Below are 20,910 nucleotides of genomic sequence, written 5' to 3'. Positions count from 1 at the left end.
GTGTTGGGATTACAGGCATGAGCCACTGTGCCCAGCTGAGACATAATTCTAAAAAATTATAACTTAGTTGAGCACAGTGGCTCACGTCTGTAATCCCAGTACTTTGGGAGGCCAAGGCAGGAGGATTATTTGAAACCAGGAGTTCCAGACCAGCCTGGACAACAAAGTTAAGACCTCATTGCTGTTAAAAACAAAAACAGATGGTCATGGTGGTGCATGCCTGCAGTCACATTTACTTGGGAGGCTGAGGTAGGAGGATTGCTTGAGCCCAGGTCAGGGCTGTAGTGAGCTGTGATCGCATCACAGCACTCCAGTGTGGGCGACAGAGAAAGATTGTTTCAAAAAACCTAAGGACTGTAATTTTTGGCTGCTTTTTTCATTCTAAACAAATATCCACTTGTGTGTCCAATTTGTTGTTCATAATTACATTCTTTTCCCTTAAAGAGGGTCCTGTGAATTATATAAGCATCATATCCCTTGACACTACATAAAGTATATAAAAAATTTGGGGCCATTCTGTAAACGCCCATGCTATAAGAATTAAAGGAACCTAGCTAGTACTTGCCATTTCATGTATGTTGCTTTTACACTGGCTTAAGTATGGTCAGGTTACTTACCCTGCAATCTAAAAATGTCCCAGTGATGTGTGTGAGTGAACTACTTAATTATGTATAAGAGTCCTAGATTTTCAGAGCACCATAGACATTTCTATTAGTTCTACTTACCTCCTGGCTTCTTAGAGCCGTAATTTTAAAATCAGGATTTCACCAAACATAATTTTTAGTTAACTGCTAAACAACTTTATAGAAAACCATAAACTTCCACTTCCACCAGCACTATACAAAAGGTCTCACGGAAAAACTGCCAACTTGACGGGCATACTATTTACATTTGCTTTTTAAAGCTCAACAGTTATTCACTGTTGTTGCCTATTTACCTTAGGCTATTTTCCTCCCCAAACTGCATGAGCTCTATTAAGTACATTATATACTGGTTGTAAATACTGGCACATAATGACCTTTTTAGAATTACTGTGCTGTAATTCTTTTACTTATTCTTGCCCTTATTTGGGGGCTTGTCATGTACTTCAATTATGCTGTGTCCCTTACTATTAGGAAGAAACCCCCTGGATGTATACATCAGCACATCAAGTGTGTGACATTCCTTATTTAACCAACCTTATTCAAATGTACATTTTAGTTGTTTTCAGTTCCTTAAACAATTCTGCAAGAATCAACCTTGTACACAGGCAGCACAGTATAGAGTTTGGGAGGAAGCCCTTTGAAGCCACAAACCTCTGTATTCAAGAATTTCAGCTTTACAAATAATCAGCTGTGTTATCCTGGGCAATTTACTTATTAAGTGCTTCAGTTTCCTTATCTATAAAATTGTAAAGTGGTGCTAACAGTATCTACCCTTATGGTCATTATCAGAATTGATCCAATACTTGCAAACGGTTAACAGGGTTTGGCACAAACACTACTTACCTGTGCCTACTCAAGTGCATTCATTTTAGTCATGAGCAAATCTCTGAAATTGTTTCTCCTTTATCTTATCATACTAGTATTTCCTAGTATGGTAGACTGCTAGGTGTCACCCCAAGTCTTTCCTGTTTCTACTGTAAGTTTTTTCTTGAGCACGTGACCACACAGTTATGGATGACAAACTGGCTTTCGCTGCAGCTAAACATAGCCTCAACACACAAACTGACCAATGGGATATTAGAAGTAATAAAATGTTAACTTCATATATTAGCTTCAGTATCTCAGCATGTTTCCCAGACCCCCCTTCTCCTATTTCCTCAATTGGAGGATGAGCACCAGAGCAAGCAACTTTGGACCTAGAAATGGAAGCTACCTTCTATGCATGGCAGAATGCCTGCCTCTGAACAGCTACTCAAAATAAAGTACCTGTTTTTTAGGGGTTCTTGTTTGCAGCACTTAATAGTCTGCAGCCTAATATACCTAGTAAATAACTTGAGTACCAGAGACATAAATAGAACATATGCTACAAAAAGGCAGGGGCGGGGGGTGGGGGAATTAATATCTAGTTTTTGTTTTTTGAGGCAGTGTTTTACGATCTCAGCTCACTGCAACCTCCGCCTCCCAGGTTCAAGTGATTCTCCTGCCTCAGCCTCCCGAGTAGCTGGGATTACAGGTGCCCAACACCATGCCTGGCTAAATTTTGTGTTTTTTTTTTTTGAGACAGAGTCTTGCTATGTCACCCAGGCTGGAGTGCAGTGGCACAATCTCGGCTCACTGCAAGCTCTGCTTCCTGGGTTCATGCCCTTCTCCTGCCTCAGCCTCCCAAGAAGCTGGGACTACAGGCGCCCACCACCACGCCTGGCTAGTTTTTTTTGTATTTTTTAGTAGAGACAGGGTTTCACCATATTGGCCAGGATGGTCTTGATCTCTTGACCTCGTGATCTGCCCACCTTGGCCTCCCAAAGTGCTGGGATTACAGGAGTGAGCCACCACACCCAGCAATTTTTGTATTTTTTAGTAGAGACAGGATTTCGCCATGTTGGCCAGGCTGGTCTCAAACTCCTGATCTGCCTGCCTCGGCCTCCCAAAGTGTTGGTATTACAGGCGTGAGCCACCGCACCCGCCCAATATCCAGTTTGAAACCGTATTTTTTTTTTTTTTTTTTTTTTTTTTTTGAGACGGAGTCTCGCTCTGTACTCCCGGGCTGGAGTTGCAGTGGCCAGATCTCAGCTCACTGCAAGCTCCGCCTCCCGGGTTCACGCCATTCTCCTGCCTCAGCCTCCCGAGTAGCTGGGACTACAGGCGCCGCCACCTCGCCTGGCTAGTTTTTTGTATTTTTTAGTAGAGACGGGGTTTCACCATGTTCACCAGGTTGGTCTCGATCTCCTGACCTCGTGATCCACCCGTCTCGGCCTCCCAAAGTGCTGGGATTACAGGCTTGAGCCACCGCGCCCGGCCTGAAACCGTATTTTTTAACATAGCTAGAAACATAACTATATTTTTAAGCAGAAAAAAACTTCCTTCTGATAGCATCATTAGTACAAGAAAACATTTCTAGTTTAGAATATTGAGTTGAAAATTAAGAATGTATATTATGGAATTTAAAAATCTAAAAGCACAGGACACATTTTCAGAAGAGGAATTTTACTTTTACCCACTTATGGTAATATTTGCAATATTAGAATATAATTAGGTTAAATAAATCAAATAAGGAATCCAGAAGAAACTGTTCTTCAGTTAAGCCAAGTACGCACTGGCAATTTTGAGAAAGGAGAACTCTACACGTTAAGAAAAAGAACACACAACCTCAAATGCAAGTTTATATGGTGAGTGTTTTTAAAGGATTTAAGCAGCATGCTCCATCAGCATAATAGCTTTTTCTCATTTATGTAACAGATGCATTTCTGTCTGCTTGTGTACAGCAAAGGGTTAGAACCTGAATAAACTTATTTATGATTTTAGAAATGTACTCCATAGAATTTACTTCACTGCTCCTACCACTGATTCTTCAAATAAGCAAAATACAGAAGGTCTTATCCCTTGAAAATGTTTTTAAACACTAGCACTTTAAATTGAAACACTGGTAGAAACGTAGCAATGTCAGGTACAATGCCTATACTTAGTCTTATTTAAAATAAGAACTGAATGCACAACAGAAAATTTATCATTTTCTTTATCATCGGAGGGAAGGGAAAGAAAGCAAGCAGAGGTGGGGGTATGGTTACACTATTTAAGAGCTGAATACAAAGACAATGAGTCTTTCATAGTCTCAACAACTCCACAATGAATAACTGTGGATTATCTCATTTATAATTCACATTGGATCAAAAAAATTGGTTCCCCTCTGTGTATATCAACTTAATTCAAACCATATTATCTTCAGAATATAAAGATGAATACTACAAGATAAACTCTAACTGCAATAAGTATTTTCTAAGTAGAAGACCAAACACCAAAGGGAATCCTTCTTTCCAATGTCTTCTGATATGGCAAGATTTTGCCAGAACGGAAGTCTAACACTTAAATAAGCATTCTCTTGGCCAAGTAAGAAACTACAGTTGTTGTGGGTATTACCCTACAATTACCATATGTATTACATATTAAATTAAACTCAGCATTAAATATGCTTGTATAATTATGCTGTTAATGATGATAGCAGTGATGATGCTGGTGGAAAAAGCCTGTCTTTAGCCCAAGAAAAGTAAGGGAGAAAAACATAACAAGCAGAAAACAAACACAGAGTTGGGCAATTTTTGACTAGGAAAGAGAATTTTAAGCGTAAAAATATAAAAAGAAAAGTACTCCCTTATTTCCCTTATGTGGAAATAATATGAAACACTTATTAGATATACTGGACAAGAAGAGAACTCCAACTCTACTGCAGCATTACAAAAAAAATCATCCCTTCACCACAGTGTAAGATTTAAGGGCAACCTGCCCAAGGATGCATGTTATATAAAACACAGCAAGATTGCTGCTGCCCTGCTAAGTACTTCCAATCCCTACCCAGGTCCTACTGAAATACGGGTGGTCCCAATTAGTTTTATTGAAATAAATCTTTAAAGAAAAAGATAAAGCATTTAAAAAGACAAGTCAAAATGCATCAGGAACCACATATCCAACACAAATTTTATCCTCAAATGAGTTATGTTTGCCTCGCACTAGTAACTTTTATTTCACTCAAATTAGAGCAATAATCTTCCATACATATCTTCCCTGCCCAATTCAAAGAAAAAAAATCCAAAATGATTAGTAAAGAAAAATATAAGAATTAACAGACCCTTTAAATTTGTTTTAAATATTTTGAATATTTAAAAAGTGTTTAAAGTTTGTAATTCCTAGTAGGAAAACATTATCTGAATGAATACCCTAATGGCAAACCACTGTAAAATGCTTCAGCTGAATTTGGGGGAGAGGGGTAGGGATTATCTTCAAAGCACCCCAGCTCTCTTGATGAGAAGGTCAGAGGTACACTGGTTTGTATTATTGCGACATCCATAAGGTGATCTAGGTTGCTTTTCCTCCAGCAAGGGCTTTATTTATCAGAAGGGCATTACGCTTGACCTCCAAATTTGGCTGACAATTTACTGATGAGATTCATAACCTTTGGGTTGCTCTGGTATTTTGACATATTTGCTGGGTTCTGAGCCACATCCTGGAAGGCCACCATAACTTCTGGATCCTGAAAACAAAGGGTTTGTTAGTATTTAAAAAGTATCCTACTGGGTCAATAAGTTTATTATCCTAAATTCCATCTCTTATTTAGACCTATAACTTGGTCATGGTTAAATGGCGTTTAGACAAGTGCTTGAAGTATCAAAATCAAGCTGAATTATGTCATTTGAACTATATGATGAAAAAAGCACAATTGTGATACAAAGAAAAGGACAACTGGATGTAATTGCCAATCATTACTAAGTATTTCCTAGTTTTAAAAATTTAATTTACTCACTCTGCATAAAGAACATAAATGTCACTCCTGCATAATTAGCTATTTGATAACTGTGATAAATAAAAAATAGCTACAAGAGTAACCTTTGTCTCCACACAGAATTATGAAATAATTGCCTTAATGATACAAAGTCCAAAGTTCTTCCAAGTCTTACCTGCATGGCTGCAAGAACCTCTGGATCACTAAGAATTTCATTGAGTCCAGGCATTCCAGCCATTCCAGGCATGGCCCCTCCCATTCCAGGCATTCCTCCGGGAAAACTACCAGGCATTCCCCCAGGAAAGCCACCTGTAATAAAAAATGAAGAGACACTAATCATACTCCCAAATATTCTGTCACAGTACTTCATCCACAAAAAGCACAGGTTCAACGAATAAGGGTGCCACTAAGCACGAAGTAGTCTGAAGAGTCTGAAAATTCTAATCAGACTGACACAAGACACAAGTTATAGCTTCTAATTATCTCTTAAAAAACAAGGCTGTGGGCCGGGCGCGGTGGCTCAAGCCCGTAATCCCAGCACTCTGGGAGGCCGAGGCGGGCGGATCACGAGGTCAGGAGATCGAGACCATCCTGGCTAACACGGTGAAACCCCGTCTCTACTAAAAAAAATACAAAAAACTAGCCGGGCGAGGTGGCGGGCGCCTGTAGTCCCAGCTATTCGGGAGGCTGAGGCAGGAGAATGGCGTAAACCCGGGAGGCGGAGCTTGCAGTGAGCTGAGATCCGGCCACTGCACTCCAGCCCGGGCGACAGAACGAGACTCCGTCTCAAAAAAAAACAAAAAACAAAAAACAAAAAACAAAAAACAAACAAGGCTGTAAATCTCACTTTGCTACCTCCTGGATCAGCATTTTTCTAGTAATAACAGTTTTTTATTTTTGTTTGTCTTAAGACAGAGTCCTGTTCTGTCACCCAGGCTACAAGTGCACTGGTGCCATCTTGGCTGACTGCAACCTCTGCCTCCCGGGTTTAAGCAATTCTCCTCCCTCAGTCTCCCAAGTAGATGAGACTACAGGCACGCACCACTACACCTAAGTTTTGTATTTTTAGTAGAGACGGGGTTTCATCACGTTGGCCGGGCCACTCTCGAACTCCTGACCCCAGGTGATCAGCCTGCTTCAACCTCCCAAAGTGCTGGGATTACCAGTGTGAGCCACTGTGCTCAGCAACTGTTTTCTAGTAATAACACTGTTAAAAAAAAGACTAATTTCACCTTAAAAACAAAGAGTCATCTAACAGTTCCTTAGATTATAGTCATTTTGATCATCTTTCAACTTTCCATTCTTGAATATTTGTCTGTTTCAATTTAAAATTGATTCATATGAGTTTAGGTTTTTGTTTCAATTATACCCATCTAGCACAGATCTTCCTTCAGTTAAGGACTACTTTAAAGGCTTGTTTTTTTTTTTTTTGAGACGGAGTCTCGCTTTGTCGCCCAGGCTGGAGTGCAGTGGCCGGATCTCAGCTCACTGCAAGCCCCGCCTCCCGGGTTTACGCCATTCTCCTGCCTCAGCCTCCCGAGTAGCTGGGACTACAGGCGCCCACCACCTCGCCCGGCTAGTTTTTTGTATTTTTAGTAGAGACGGGGTTTCACCATATTAGCCAGGATGGTCTCGATCTCCTGACCTCGTGATCCGCCCGTCTCGGCCTCCCAAAGTGCTGGGATTACAGGCTTGAGCCACCGCGCCCAGCCACTAAAGGCTTGTTTATCTGTTGATTTTTCATTTCCATCTCCAATAAAATAAAAATTATCTGAAAGTTAAACTGGAAACCTGCATTTTTAACAAGAAATCCTGGTGCTTCTTTACAGAGAATAATGCTCCAGCAAAAAGGATTTTATCCTCCCAGTATAATTTGTTAGATTATAAACCCAAATAATCTACTCTGTTCTTCAATATCACAAACCTGTATGTCTACTGGAGATACTCTAAAATTATAATTAATAATATAGAGAAAGATAACAATGTATTCTACAAAGGGTCACTGTAAGTAAAGCCGTTTTAAAGAAGGAAACACATGATAAAGTCATTTCTACCTGCCTCAACAGTAATTAAAACATGGCCATTAATAACTAACAACCACAGATGAAGAAATCTAAGGGGACCATAAAACAACTTCTAGCTTCTCTTGCTGTCCCTACTTACCCCAATGCTTTGAAAAATTAGTGCCTACCCATAACACAATTACTGACCCAAGGCTTGTCAATCTAAATAAAATGTACGTAACAGAAAATTATCTCTAGTACTAGCCCAACATTAGCAGTCACTTTCTAAAACAAAGGTATCTGACAATAAGATTATTTATATTTTAAATAGGAAGTAAACTATGAGCTAAATTTAATTTCTTGCTTTTTCTTCAAACATCAGGTCATCCTCAGTATTTGTTCTAGGTTTGAATTCTGTTGCTGTGCACTAGATTTTCTAGTCTCAGATCATGCAGCTAAGTTCTAACCAGTGACATATAAGCATAAATAGCCTCTAAAAACTTTCCTTAAGAGAAAGCTAGTTACCATTGAACAACTGGAGACAGCTGTTTAAAAAACAAAAAATTAAGTCTTGTCCTAGTCTTTATATAAATTCCACACTGTCGTAATCAGGAAGTACTCAATAAATCTTCTGCGTGCCTTTTCCATCTCTTCTATCTCCGTGTTAGTCCTGTCCTCTGGTATTCAAAGATTTGCCTCACTAGCAATTTCTGATCACATTTGAAAGAAAAAGAATAATATGCTATTTTTACACTGGACTCAAAACATCATTTTTATGCCTAATAATTCCATCACTTCTTTTACCTAAGTTCTTCATGAATATCACTGTATAAGAGAACAAAATTAGAACATCACGTTATAATAAATATTGAGTATTATATTAGAGTATCACTGTATAATAGAACAAATTTCAACTTTTCTTTAAATATACCTGGAAAAGAGCCATACTGAGCTCCTGACTGTCGTCTGGCTTCTTCCTCCTTTGACACAAAAGGAAATAAATTATATAATAAAAGAAGAAATAAGTGCTGTCCATTCAACTTGTCCATGCAAGACCATGAAAAAATTGTAAAATAACCTAGTAGATGGCAATACTGAACTAAAGGATATACCCCATACCCCCTTCCAACATTTTTTCCAACTGGATTCTCAGTGGGCATTATTCTCTGTAATAATTTCAAGTGTTTTACTTCTACTCTGGAAACAAACCTGGAAAACAATTTACAGTATTAATATGAAAACTCTAAATTCATCCTGGTTTTAAAACACCTACAGGGAAGGACGTGGCTAGATTACCAAGACTACCATGACTTTTGTTTCCTAGGTACATCTTTTCCATACTCTCCCTACATAATACAAATGTAGATTTATTGATTTGTTTTTGCTGCTTTTTAAAAGAGAAAATGAACGAAAAATAAATTTCCCTCACATGTAGTTATAAAATTATCAAGGAGATATATTGCTTTTAAATATCAAGGAGATAAATTACTTTTACAGATTATAAACTATAACCTTAAAATCAAGTATTGATGCTGAATATTAAATGGACAAAAAATTATAAATGAGTTATATAATACAGCCTTATGTTCCTTCATTCAACGTTAGAAATGAGTAGATGAATTATTGTTATTTTTTAAAGAGACAGCATCACACGATGTTGCCCAGGCTAGTCTTGAACTCCTGGGCTCAAGTGAACCTCCCACCTCAGCCTCCCAAACAGCTGGGACTACAGGCACTTGCCACCTTACCCTGCTAGAATCAATTGTAAATAGCAACGCATCCACTGTTGGAAGAGAGGAGGAATCATAAATTGAATTAATCTGGCCAAGCATCCTCAAAAGATCAAACAATAATACTGCCACGTTTCAATTACCTGACCTGGAAAAACTCCTGATTTTATAAAAACACAAACAAGAATATAAAATGGTGAAATAAAAGCTCACTGAAGAATTTAAGACTAAAAATGCCCCCAAAATTAGACACAGTGAAAGGAGACTCCTTATACATAATATCATTACTCTATAGAACTGTAGCCAGCATTAAATAAAAGAGCCAGCAATTAGAATTTTAGTGTCCTAAAACCTCTATATAATTTGCTGTATTTTCCTTTCATGGTTTTGCTATAGGAAATTTACCCTCTGGGCTCTCTCATGCTCTTCTCGAGCCTTTTTAACTCGTTCTATTCTTTCTTTGATCTCTCGCTCTTCACGTTTTCGCTCATACTTTCTCCGATGTTCCGCAATTTTCTGTGCCTAGAAAAAAGAGCCATAGCAAAATAAGTCTGCTCCAAAAGCTGAATAACATCAACACAAATATTTTTTGTGGAGAGATGTTTAATTCAACATGCAGTTCAGAAAAATGACAGATTTGTCTTGTAGAAAAAGACCTAACACAAGCTCAGGCTTTAACAAAACCAACCTCAACTGCACGAGGCACTGTAAAACAGAGTAAAGGGGCCTGGGATTTGAAGTTAGAAATGTTACAATCTCAAACAATTAAGCTCAAAGATTAACAAATAGGTTTCTAAGTGCATGACAATTCTTGCCTGCTAGTTTCTACCAGATACAGTGTTTAGGTTTCAGAAGGACAGCTGAGATCAGTGGAAAGAGTATCATTACGGATGTCAACCCTGGGAAGGCAAAGACTGGGAACACATACACCAAGTATATGTCACAGTATATTTAAGCTTCTGTATCCATAAAATAGGAGAGGAAGAAATATTTAGTCTTATCAAATTGCTATAGGGATTAAGAGGGGAAAATGTAAATATGTGTACCAGACACTAGTTAGTAGTATCAAATAAATGCTCTGGATCTGTTATTTCCTCAGAGAATAAAGTAAATTTAAGAGATTCATATTCAACTGTCACTTTAGCTTGTTTATACTTTGCTGACAAAGTTACAACTTTGCCCTATTTTAAGAAGAAAACAGAAAACCAAATGAACTCTCTGGCAGTAAATAATTAAATTCAATACAATTTCCACTATCTTAAAATCTCAAAGTAAATTCCTGACAGTTGAACTTCCCACAGAATGAAAGATTTACCATGTAAACACATTAATATTATCTTAACCAACAATTTCAGAGAAAAATCATCCTTAAAAGCTGGAATGTTCTACCTTTGGGATTCAATATTATTATTTTTTAAAGATTGAAAATTCTTTGTTTTATTAAGACAGCTTCGCTCTGTCACCCAGGCTGGAGTGCAGTGGCCTGATCTTAGCTCACTGCAACCTTCCACCTCCCAGGTTCAAGTGATTCTCCTGCCTCAGCCTCCCAAGTAGCTGGGATTACAGGCGCGTGCCACCACACCCGGCTAATTTTTTGTGTTTAGGAGACACAGGGTTTCACTATGTTGGCCAGGCTGGTCTTGAACTTCTGACCTCATGATCCACCCGCCTTGGCCTCCCAAAGTGTTGGGATTACAGGCGTGAGGCACTGCGCCCGGCCGGAAGACTGAAACTTCTTAACTTCCACAAGGCTTCTTGCTTTATAAAGTGGCTGTATACACCTATGATATCTAAGGACACATCAGATTCAATCTTGGGTAATGCTAATTATAGATTTTCTATTTGTTTCCTTGTTGTAAACCTGATACCCTCTTTTCTAATTTTCTGGTTATAATTCCACTGCAAGCTTCCAAAGTAACAGAGTTTGCTCTAATAATGCATGAGAAATGAAAGCATGAAAACCTAATGAGATCTCCAGAGTTGAGCACAAACTTCAGCAATTACAGATTATATCTTCCGATAGTTTCTTTGCCTATTTTTCAGATGAATTACAGCTGTCAGGGGCTAAGCACTCGAGCGATGGAGTATTAAACTAATGACTTTCCTTTCTCTACTTTAACATACCCTAGGTTGAACTTCTTTCAGCATTGCACTAGCATCTTCATCATAATCCAATTTACAGGCAAGGGCAAGATCATGGGCTGCTTCTTCCCAGTGGCCTAGAAGTCTGAAACAGATTTACACTCATTTTAGGAGCCTTTTATACATATTCACCTATGTGGCATGGTATCTTTTTTTCCTTAAAAAAAAAAAAAGATTGTTCTAAAACAGGCTTAAGTTAAATATTAACTATAAACTTTCACCAACCAATTCAGTTACTATATCCCACTTTAGTTAACTCTATAAAAACATTTAAATTTCCTCTATTTAAAGCTGATCTCCTACTAAAAGCTAAAAAACAAAATTTTTCTTAATTTAGAGTATCATAAAATTTTCTAAAAAGTATATAGAGCAGTAACTTTCAACTCACCCAAACCAGGACTAACATAATGTGTTAGCTTTTAGCTACCTTCTATGTAAGACAGGAGAGAAAATAATACACGTGTACAGGCTTTATGAAAAACACAGAACAGGTAAGCCAGAAACTACAGATTGGTGGGGGTAGGTGAGAATGGGGTACAGGAGACAGCAACGGAAATTGACAATTCTCTGGGTATACCTTTTAACTCAGGTGTAACTCTTCAAACATTTAAATGCTTTACATACTCAAAAAATAAAATCAGAAAAATGGAAATAAAGCAAATCCTAAACCTCAATACAAACAAATAAGCTGTGTGGCTGGGTGCGGTGGCTCATGTCTGTAATCCCAGCACTTTGGGAAGCTGAGGCGGACAGATCGCGAGGTCAGGAGATCAAGACCATCCTGGCTAACATGGTGAAACCTTGTCTCTACTAAAAATACAAAAAATTAGCCAGCCGTGGTGGCAGACACCTGTAGTCCTCGCTACTCGGAAGGCTGAGGCAGGAGAATGGCATGAACCCGGGAGGCGGAGCTTGCAGTGAGCCAAGATCACACCACTGCACTCTATCCTGGGTGACAGAGGAAGACTCCATCTCAAAAAAAAAAAAACAGAAATAAGCTATGGCTAGGCGCAATGGCTCATGCCTGTTATCCTAGCACTCTGGGAGGCTGAGGCTGGTGAATCACCTGAGGTCAGGAGTTCAAGACCAGCCTGGCCAACGTGGCAAAACCCCATCTCTAAAATAAAAAATTTGCCAGACATGGTAGTGCACACCTGTAATCCCAGCTACTAGCGAGGCTGAGGCAGGAGAACCGCTTGAGCCCGGGGCGGAGTGAAGGGGGTGCAGTGAGCCGAGATTGCACTTTACTCCAGCCAGGGTGAAAGAGCAAAACTCCTCAAAACAAAAAACAAAAAACTGTGTATTTTATTAACAACATAAGCTACACAGAAAAAACAAATTCAAGTAACTTTTCATACCGTTATCTTGACTGTATATTTCAAGTGGGATATATATTCTAAGAATAAGAACATCCTTGGGTCATGCCTGTAATCCTAATGTTTTGGGAGGGAAAGGAGGGCAGATCACTTGAGGCCAGGAGTTTGAGAATATCCTGGCCAATGGGCTAAACCCCCTTTCTACCAAAAATACAAAACATTAGCTGGGCATGGTGGGGCATGACTGTAAGTAATCCCAGCTACTCAGGAGGCTGGCTGAGGCAGGAGAATCACTTGAACCTGGGAGGCGAAAGTTGCAGTGAGCCAAGATCGCACCACTGCACTCCAGCCTGGGTGACAGAGTGAGACTCTGTCTAAAAACAAAAGACAAAGCAAAACAAAAACTTCCAAAAAAACCTTCAAACTTTACTTAGGGCATATACTGTTTTTAAGGTATTATAATTCTGAAACAGTTTTATGTATATCATAGCACTGTAGTAAGTAAATGTAAAACTAGGACAAAAATTTTTACCACGTTAAGTGTCAAAAATACAAACTAAAAGGTAAAACAAAACATTTAATGTTAAATTTTAATAGAAAATATCAGTATAAACTCATAATTTCAAGCATTTTTTCCTTAAATTCATGATTTTTAAAATGTCTTTTTCTAGCTGTTCACTGAAATGACAGTACATACCAGAAGCAATGAACACGCATAGTGATCAAATCTTAGTTTCCACTATAATGAACCATGATTTCCCACAGAAATGGCTTATTTTCAGTCTGAGACAAGCAAAGCACAAGATGAGCCAACGCTGTCTTGTATTAGAAGGGAAAGAAATACTTGGACTAATGGGATTTCAAAAGGGATCAACAGCAATGCATGCGCTTTTCCTGTGCTGACACAGCATTAATAAATTTTATTTCAACTTTTAATGTTTATCTTTAATGCGTCATAAAATCCACTAGAGCTACTCTGAGTCAGCTAATACAGTTGTCCTAAACATATCCATCTTTACTTCCATCCACATTTGAGGTATAAGACCTTTCAACCCATGTAACATGTGAAAGTCACTGAACGCTTCATCCCCAAGATACAAATATTCGTAAGTTTTGCTGCAAGGTATAATTACTAATCTGGGTTAAATTCCCCTCTTTATGCCCCCCCTCCTTTTCCTAATTTTTCAGGTGGCCTAGCAGTGACTGAAGTAGTTTCAGGCTGGCATACTCCTTCTTCTATAATACATTGGTAATTCAATGCTAACTTACAGAGTCTGAAAGTAAGAGAAAATTTGTAAGGACACTGATAAAAGATCATTCTTTCTTTTCCTGGAATTAATTTTAAGGAAAAATCCTTACCTTATATTTGGCCATATGTAGTCAAAAACTGGTAAAAGTAGCTTCATTTGAATGAAAAAAATGAAAAGAATTTTTATTTTATTTCTTCCTTTCTATATTCTCACTTCCTTTTTTAAAAAATTTCCTTTTTTTCTTTTGCCTTTTAAGCAGCTGTCTACAAGCTATCTCATTTCTTGACACTAAGTACATACTAATTTGAAAATTAAGTCATTAGGAACTTCTGTATTTTTGTTTAAACAAAGCATCTTAAAACATCAGATTTAAATGTAAAGAATTCTGAAAATAATTAAATTCAATTATTTACCTGTGTGCTTTTCCTCGCCACTTGTAAGGCTGAGCTGAATCAGGATTTATCTCAATGGCTCTGTCACAGTCTCGGATAGCAGCATTTGGCTTCTGTAATTTGACGAAGACACTAAAAAATAAGTGTTATTAAAAAGTATTCATTTCAGTAAAACTTTTGGGATCAACACAGAAGCAACTCTATTTAAACAAATGTGCAGAAATTATTCGCCAGGGGGTGCTTTTCTGTTTAGAGTTCTCACCTGGCCCTCTTGGCATACAAAATGGCCAAGCGAGGATTCAGCTTGATGGCATCTGTGAATAAGTCAATGGCTTTCTGGAGTTCACCTAAAGTGAAACAAAAGTTATCGAAATATTGAGAGGATAAAAATATTAATAAAAAGTTTTTATCTCTTATCCAGTTAAGTCTTCTACATTTTTCTTTTCATCAAGTAAAAATAAAAAAGACACCTAAGTTATACAAAAACTGGCTCTTGAAAGCAAATCTTAGCACATCTATACTGTAACTCATGAGGTAAGCCAATTTCTGGGTACATAAGCCCCTAACTAACAATAGAATAGCACATTCTCAGTATGACTCATATTGATTATGTTTAAGAAAACAGTAGCCGGGCGCGGTGGTTCACACCTGTAATCCCAGCACTTCGGCAGGCCAAAGTGGGCAGATCGCGAGGTCCAGAAATTGAGACCACCCTGGCTAACACAGTGAAATCCTGTCTCTACTTAAAAATACAAAAAATTAGCTGGGCGTGTGGGTGGGTGCCTGTAGTGCCAGCTACTCGGGAGGCTGAGGCAGGAGAACTGCGTGAACCTGGGAGGCAGAGCTTGCAGTGAGCCGAGATTGCACCACTGCACTTCAGCCTGGGCGACAGAGCGTGACTCCATCTCAAAATATAATAATAATAAAAATAAAATAAAATAAAGTAAAAAGATAAAATCAATTTAAAGGATAAATTAATTTTATTCCATTGATTTTCTTTTATCCATTAAATTAAAAAGATAAAATTAAGTTTAGGAAAAGGAACCCATGTTAACTTCACAGGGCTGATTTTAAAAGAAAACAACAATATGCTCATTATTTGAATTCAAAGAAATGGTATAAAAGTTCAAGAAAACTAGAATTCATAAAAGACTATAACCTATAATTCATTGTGTCCTATTCTCATAGTTTCTTTACTAATCCCTTAAGTAATATAACACATAAAAACACCCTATAGAATCGGAACAGTTCTTTGCACAAAGTCTAAATCTTGGGGAAGCAAGACAAATATAGAATTTTTTTCTTTTTAAAGAGACAGGGTCTGTCACACAGGCTAGAGTACAGTGGCAAGATCACAGCTTATAGACTGAAGTGATCATCCCACCTCAGCTCCTGAGTAGCTGCGAATACAGGCCCACACCAGTAAACCTGGCTAATTAAAAAATTTTTTTAGAGACTGGGCCTCACTGTGTCACCTAGGCTGCTCTCGAACTCCTGGACTCCAGTGATCCCCTCTGCCAGCTCAGCCTTCTGAGTAGCTGGGAGTACCACTGTGCCAGGCCGAACACAGAAATTTTAAAATAAATGTCACAATTCACTATGAAAGATACTTAGCCAGTTAGCAAATGAGTAAAGGACTTGAAAGGAACTCACGAAAACAACACAGAAAAATGCTCAGTCTTATTAATTACTATTACAGGTATCTATTATAGGTAATTACACATGGATGTCTAATAAGCAACTCAGACCTACCATGTTCAAAACCTAAATTTTTTTATGACAGGGTCTTGGCCGGGCGCAGTGGCTGACGCCTGTAACCTCAGCACTTTGGGAGGCCGAGGCAGGTGGATCACATGAGGTCGGGGGGTTCAAGACCAGTCTGACCAACATGGAGAAATCCCGAGACCAGTCTGACCAACAAGGAGAAACCCCATCTCTATTAAAAATACAAAATTAGCCATGCATGGTGGCGCATGCCTGTAATCCCAGCTACTTGGGAGGCTGAGGCAGGAGAACTGCTTGAACCCGAGAGGCGGAGGTTGCGGTGAGCCAAGGTTGCGCCACTGCACTCCATCCAGTCTGGGCAACAAGAACGAAACTCCGTATCAAAAAAAAAAAAGTCTTGCTCTGTCACCCAGGTTGGAGTGCAGTGGCACAATCACAGCTCACTGCACCCTCAACTTCCTGGGCTCAAAGGATCCTCCCAGCCTCAAGGGAACCTCCATCTCAGCCTGTCAAGTAGCTTGGATTACAGAAACATGCTACCACATCCAACTAATTCTTTGTGTTTTTTTAAGAGATGGAGTCTCACTGTGTTGAACAGGCTGATCTTAGACTCCTGGACTCAAGAGATCCTTTCACTCTGGCCCCTCAAAGTGTTGGGATTATAAGTGTGAACCATCACGCTCAGCCAAAACTGAAAAACTGAATTCCTATTTCCCACCCCATTTCCAAATCTATTCCCAATCTGAATCTTCCCAACTAAATAAATGGCTCCTCCATACATTTAGTTCAGGAGTCGGTAAACGTTTTCTGCAAAGGGCCAAATGAGAATTATTTTAATCTCTGCAGACCATACAATCTGTCATAACTACTCAGTGATGCTGCTGTAGTGGGAAAGCAGCCACAGTTAAGTGCCAGACCTGGGATTCAAACCATAGCACTCTGGCTCCATACTCCAGGTTTTAACTACATTCTCCAAACAAAACTGCCTTCACCAACCCTTGGTGGGGCTTGGATTCACAATCCCTGCTTTAGAATACTAATCTTTTATCCTTTAGAATATACTAGAAAATTGCATAAATTCTAAAATCAGAACTAGATTAAATTTACAAAGGCACATGAACAGAGAGTTCAGAAAAAAACGAGAAAACAAAAACACGATTAGGTGATAGCCTCATTTTCCTTTTGTTATATATTACCGAGACGGTAAATTTTAAAATGGGCTGGGCACAGTGCCTCACATCTGTAATCCTAGCACTTTTGGAGGCTGAGCTGGGAGGCCTGCTTGAGGCCAGGAGTTCAAGACGAGCCTGGACAACAGGGTGAAACCCTACCTCTACCAAAAAAAAAGATAATAATTAGCCAGGCATGGTGGCATGCACCTGTATTCCCAGCTACTCAGGAGGATTGCTTGAGCCTAGGAAACTTGAGGCTGCAGTGAGCCATGACCATGCCACTGCACTCCAGCCTGAGTGGCAGAGTGAGACTCTGTCTCTTAAAACTTAGGTGCTAGGGAAATCAGCAAAACTTTCGTGTGAAGAAAAGGAATGGTATAGAAGAGCAATGGCTGGGAACAACTGATAGGTATAAATTAAAGGTTGAAATATGTGAAGAAAAGCTTTCCAGAAAAACAGTATAGCACAAGTAAAAAACATTCTAGAACAGTAAAGTCTGACTGGAGAAAACAAGGCTGGAGAAGTAAAATAAGGGGTCTGAGTCTGGCAGGTCTATAATCCTCTGATGAAGATCTTAAATACGTATGCAAAACTTAGTCACAGGTTACAAGCAAGAGTAGTATAATAAAAAACAGCTCTAAGTAAGAATAACCTAGGTTAAAGTAAACAGAAAGCAATAAAGGAATAATATTTTTCAGGAAAGTAAATTATTAAGGCAACTGCAGTATAAAATAGTATAAACATGTTCTAAGGAGCTAAGCAGGTGGTAAAATCACAAAATGTTTAAAATATGTACCAACTCAGAACATCAATACTGAACTCATTCTAAAAATAACTTCAGTCATCTTCTAAATCTAATAATGAAGTCCAAATGCACATGAGCACTATATAATAGTATCTAGTCGACTATGGCATTGTGACACACTATCACAGTTATAAAGAATGAAATATTACTCAAGCAGCCACAGTACCCAAGTTTATACATGATTTGTTCTTACAAATTATAACCGATTATACATTATATTTAATACTACCATGGGCCGGGCACAGTGGTTCGCGCCTGTAATCCCAGCACTTTGGGAGGCTGAGGCGGGCCGATCACTCGAGGTCAGGAATTCGAGACCAGCCTGGCCAACATGGTGAAATTCCGTCTCTACTAAAAATACAAAAATTAGCTGGAGCTGGTAGCACACGCCTGTAATCCCAGCTACTAGGGAGGCTGAGGCAGGAGAATTGCTTGACTCGGGGGGGAGGTTGCAGAGACCCGAGATCGCACTACTGCATTCCAGCCTGGGTGACAAAGCACTACTGTGTCTCAAAAATAAAAATAAAATAAAATACAACTAAAAAAAAAAAGAAAAAAGAAAAAAATAACCTATTGTTACCTTGGAGAGTTAAAAAAATAAACATATAAAAAAAAGAGGCCAGGGTCGGGCGCGGTGGCTCACGCCTGTAATCTCAGCACTCTGGGAGGCCAAGACAGGTGGATCATGAGGTCAGGAGATCCAGACCATCCTGGCTAACTCCGTCTCTACTAAAAAAGACAAAAAAAAAATTAGCCAGGCGTGGTGGCAGACACCTATAGTCCCAGCCGAGATGGCCTCACTGCACTCCAGCCTGGGTGACAGAGCAAGACTCTGTCTCAAAAAAAAAAAAAAAAAGAGGCCAGGCACAGTGCCTCATGCCTGTTATCCCAGCACTTTGGGAGGCTAAAGCGGGCAGATCACCAGGTCAGGAGTTCGAGACCAGACTGGCCAGCATGGTGAAACCCCATCTCTAATAAAAATACAAAAAATTAGTTGGGCATGGTGGCACACGCTTGTAATCCCAGCTACTTGGGAGGCTGAGGCAGAAGGATTGCTTGAACCCGGGAGGCAGAGGTTGCAGTGAGCTGAGATCACGCCACTGCATTCCAGCCTGGGTGACAGAGCGAGAATCCGTCTCAAAGACAAAACAAAACAAAAACAAAAAAACAAAACCGAATACTATCAGCACTTTCTCACTCTGAGGGGATTTTCTGAAGAGAATCTAACATGCTCTGACTAGGAATAAGATTGTTATGCCTATGAACATCATCATCTGTCAAGGGTATTAGCATGTAAAAAGTTAAGGGTCACTGTTCTAATACTACTATTTTTTTTTTCTTTAAAGCCTTTCACCCCTTTAAAGCCTCTTCTCAGTAGAAAAACACCATGATAGGGTCAGGAAATCAGAGGCACTGAATCAAATCAGAATCTGTCCTTGCAGAGAGAAGGTAATACATACTGAGTGATTTCAGCCTCTTTATCAATGAGGAAGGAGTGACTGGATAATAGGACACTATCTTCTCTAGTACAGGACAGGTACATGTAACTTCTCTTCTACTTTACCACGATTTAAGTTACTGCAATAAATATTCTGACTACCATAGAAATGTAGCAAAAAGATTACTTACCATCATTAAGAGCTTCAATAGCAGCCACTTTTTTATCATTTGCCTGATCCATCATCTCCTCTGTTATCTAGGAAGAAAATAAAAGTCCTCTTAGAATTGGTAGAGAGAGAGAGAAGGAAGCAATTTGTACTTTCTTAGGGATGAGGTGCAGTCACAATACCCATTTTCATTCATTCTTCTCTAGTCTCCAGAGAACAGAGAGACAATTGTGATAACTCATTAGTGAGAAACTACATATGAGTTTTAACCTTTTATACAAAACAAATTTTACTCCTACACTCTGCCCGAGATACAACCTTTGCTTAACCTTCCCGCCCAACCAAAGCATACCACCTCCTTCCCAGCTATCCATAAACATTAAACCCAATCCCCTCACAGAGATAACTAACTCCTTTTAGGTTTGAATTCTCAGAAGAGAAAGGTCTCATTCCTTTGTTCCCACAAACAACTACTGAGCACCTATACTATATAGATAGACCAAACACTGTACAAGATGCTGACAGTATAAAGATTAGTTAAGAACAACAACATGTGCTTCTAGGCAACAGAGGGAGATCCCATCTCTCCAAAAAAAAAAAAAAAAAGAAAGAAAACCAAGCTGGGCATGGTGGCACATGCATCTGGTCCCAGCTACTCAGGAGGTTGACTTAGGAGGATCACTTGAGCTCAGGAAGTCAAGGCTGTAGTGAGTCGTGATTGTGTCACTGCACTCCAGCCTGGGTGACACAGAGCAAGACCATGTCTCACCCTACCCCTGCAAAAAAAAAAAAAAAAACAACAAAGACTTACAGCAAACATCCTCCTAAAATGGAAAGCTCAGGAGATCTTTAACCACAGGAAAAAAATACACAACTCATGCCTGTAATCTCAGCACTTTGGGAGGCCGAGGCAGGTGGATCCCTTGAGCCCAGGAATTCAAGACCAACCTGGGCAACATGGCAAAACCTCGTCTCTACAAAAAATAAACAAAAAATAAATATTAAATATAACAATTATTTTTTCTTTATTTAAAGACAGGGTCTACCTCTGTCACCCAAGCTCCACTGCAGTGGTGCAATCACGGCTCACTGCAACCTCCATCTCCTGGGCTCAGCCTCCCCTCACATGTAGCTGGAACTACAGGCTCGCACCCAGCTAAATGTTTTGCATTTTTTTATAGAGACAGGTTTTCGTCATGTTGCACAGGCTGGTCTGGAACTCTTGGACTCAAGTCATTTGCCTGCCTCAGCCTCCGAAAGTGCTGGAATTAGAAGCATGAGCCGCCACTCCTGGCTGCAATTTTATTTTGAAGCTAATGCAGGGACCATAGGATACAAAGTCTATATTCAGAG

The 20,910-nt window shown here is 39.3% G+C and overlaps 1 protein-coding gene across 3 annotated transcripts in view; it reads right to left on the bottom strand.

The window, feature by feature from the left end:
- Positions 1-3,296: 3,296 nt before the first annotated feature.
- The window catches only part of ST13 (ST13 Hsp70 interacting protein), a 33,811-nt gene continuing 16,197 nt past the window's right edge, over positions 3,297-20,910 (bottom strand). For 2 of the 3 annotated variants that reach the window (XM_005567169.5, XM_065522090.2), the window contains exons 5-12: positions 19,580-19,646; positions 14,511-14,595; positions 14,270-14,380; positions 11,273-11,375; positions 9,554-9,670; positions 8,350-8,398; positions 5,591-5,724; positions 3,297-5,166 (exon numbers count right to left, since the gene is read on the bottom strand). In XM_005567169.5, coding sequence (XP_005567226.1) covers positions 5,038-5,166; positions 5,591-5,724; positions 8,350-8,398; positions 9,554-9,670; positions 11,273-11,375; positions 14,270-14,380; positions 14,511-14,595; positions 19,580-19,646 — 795 coding nt within the window. In that variant the 3' untranslated portion in view covers positions 3,297-5,037. The remainder of the gene's footprint in view (positions 5,167-5,590; positions 5,725-8,349; positions 8,399-9,553; positions 9,671-11,272; positions 11,376-14,269; positions 14,381-14,510; positions 14,596-19,579; positions 19,647-20,910) is intronic. The other variant, XM_065522089.2, reaches the window with a different exon arrangement.

The sequence above is a fragment of the Macaca fascicularis genome, chromosome 10, assembly GCF_037993035.2.
Source record: "Macaca fascicularis isolate 582-1 chromosome 10, T2T-MFA8v1.1".
Taxonomy (NCBI): Eukaryota; Metazoa; Chordata; class Mammalia; order Primates; family Cercopithecidae; genus Macaca; species Macaca fascicularis.
The sequence above is the reverse complement of the archived record's forward strand: the minus strand, read 5'-3'. Positions and strand labels throughout refer to the sequence as shown.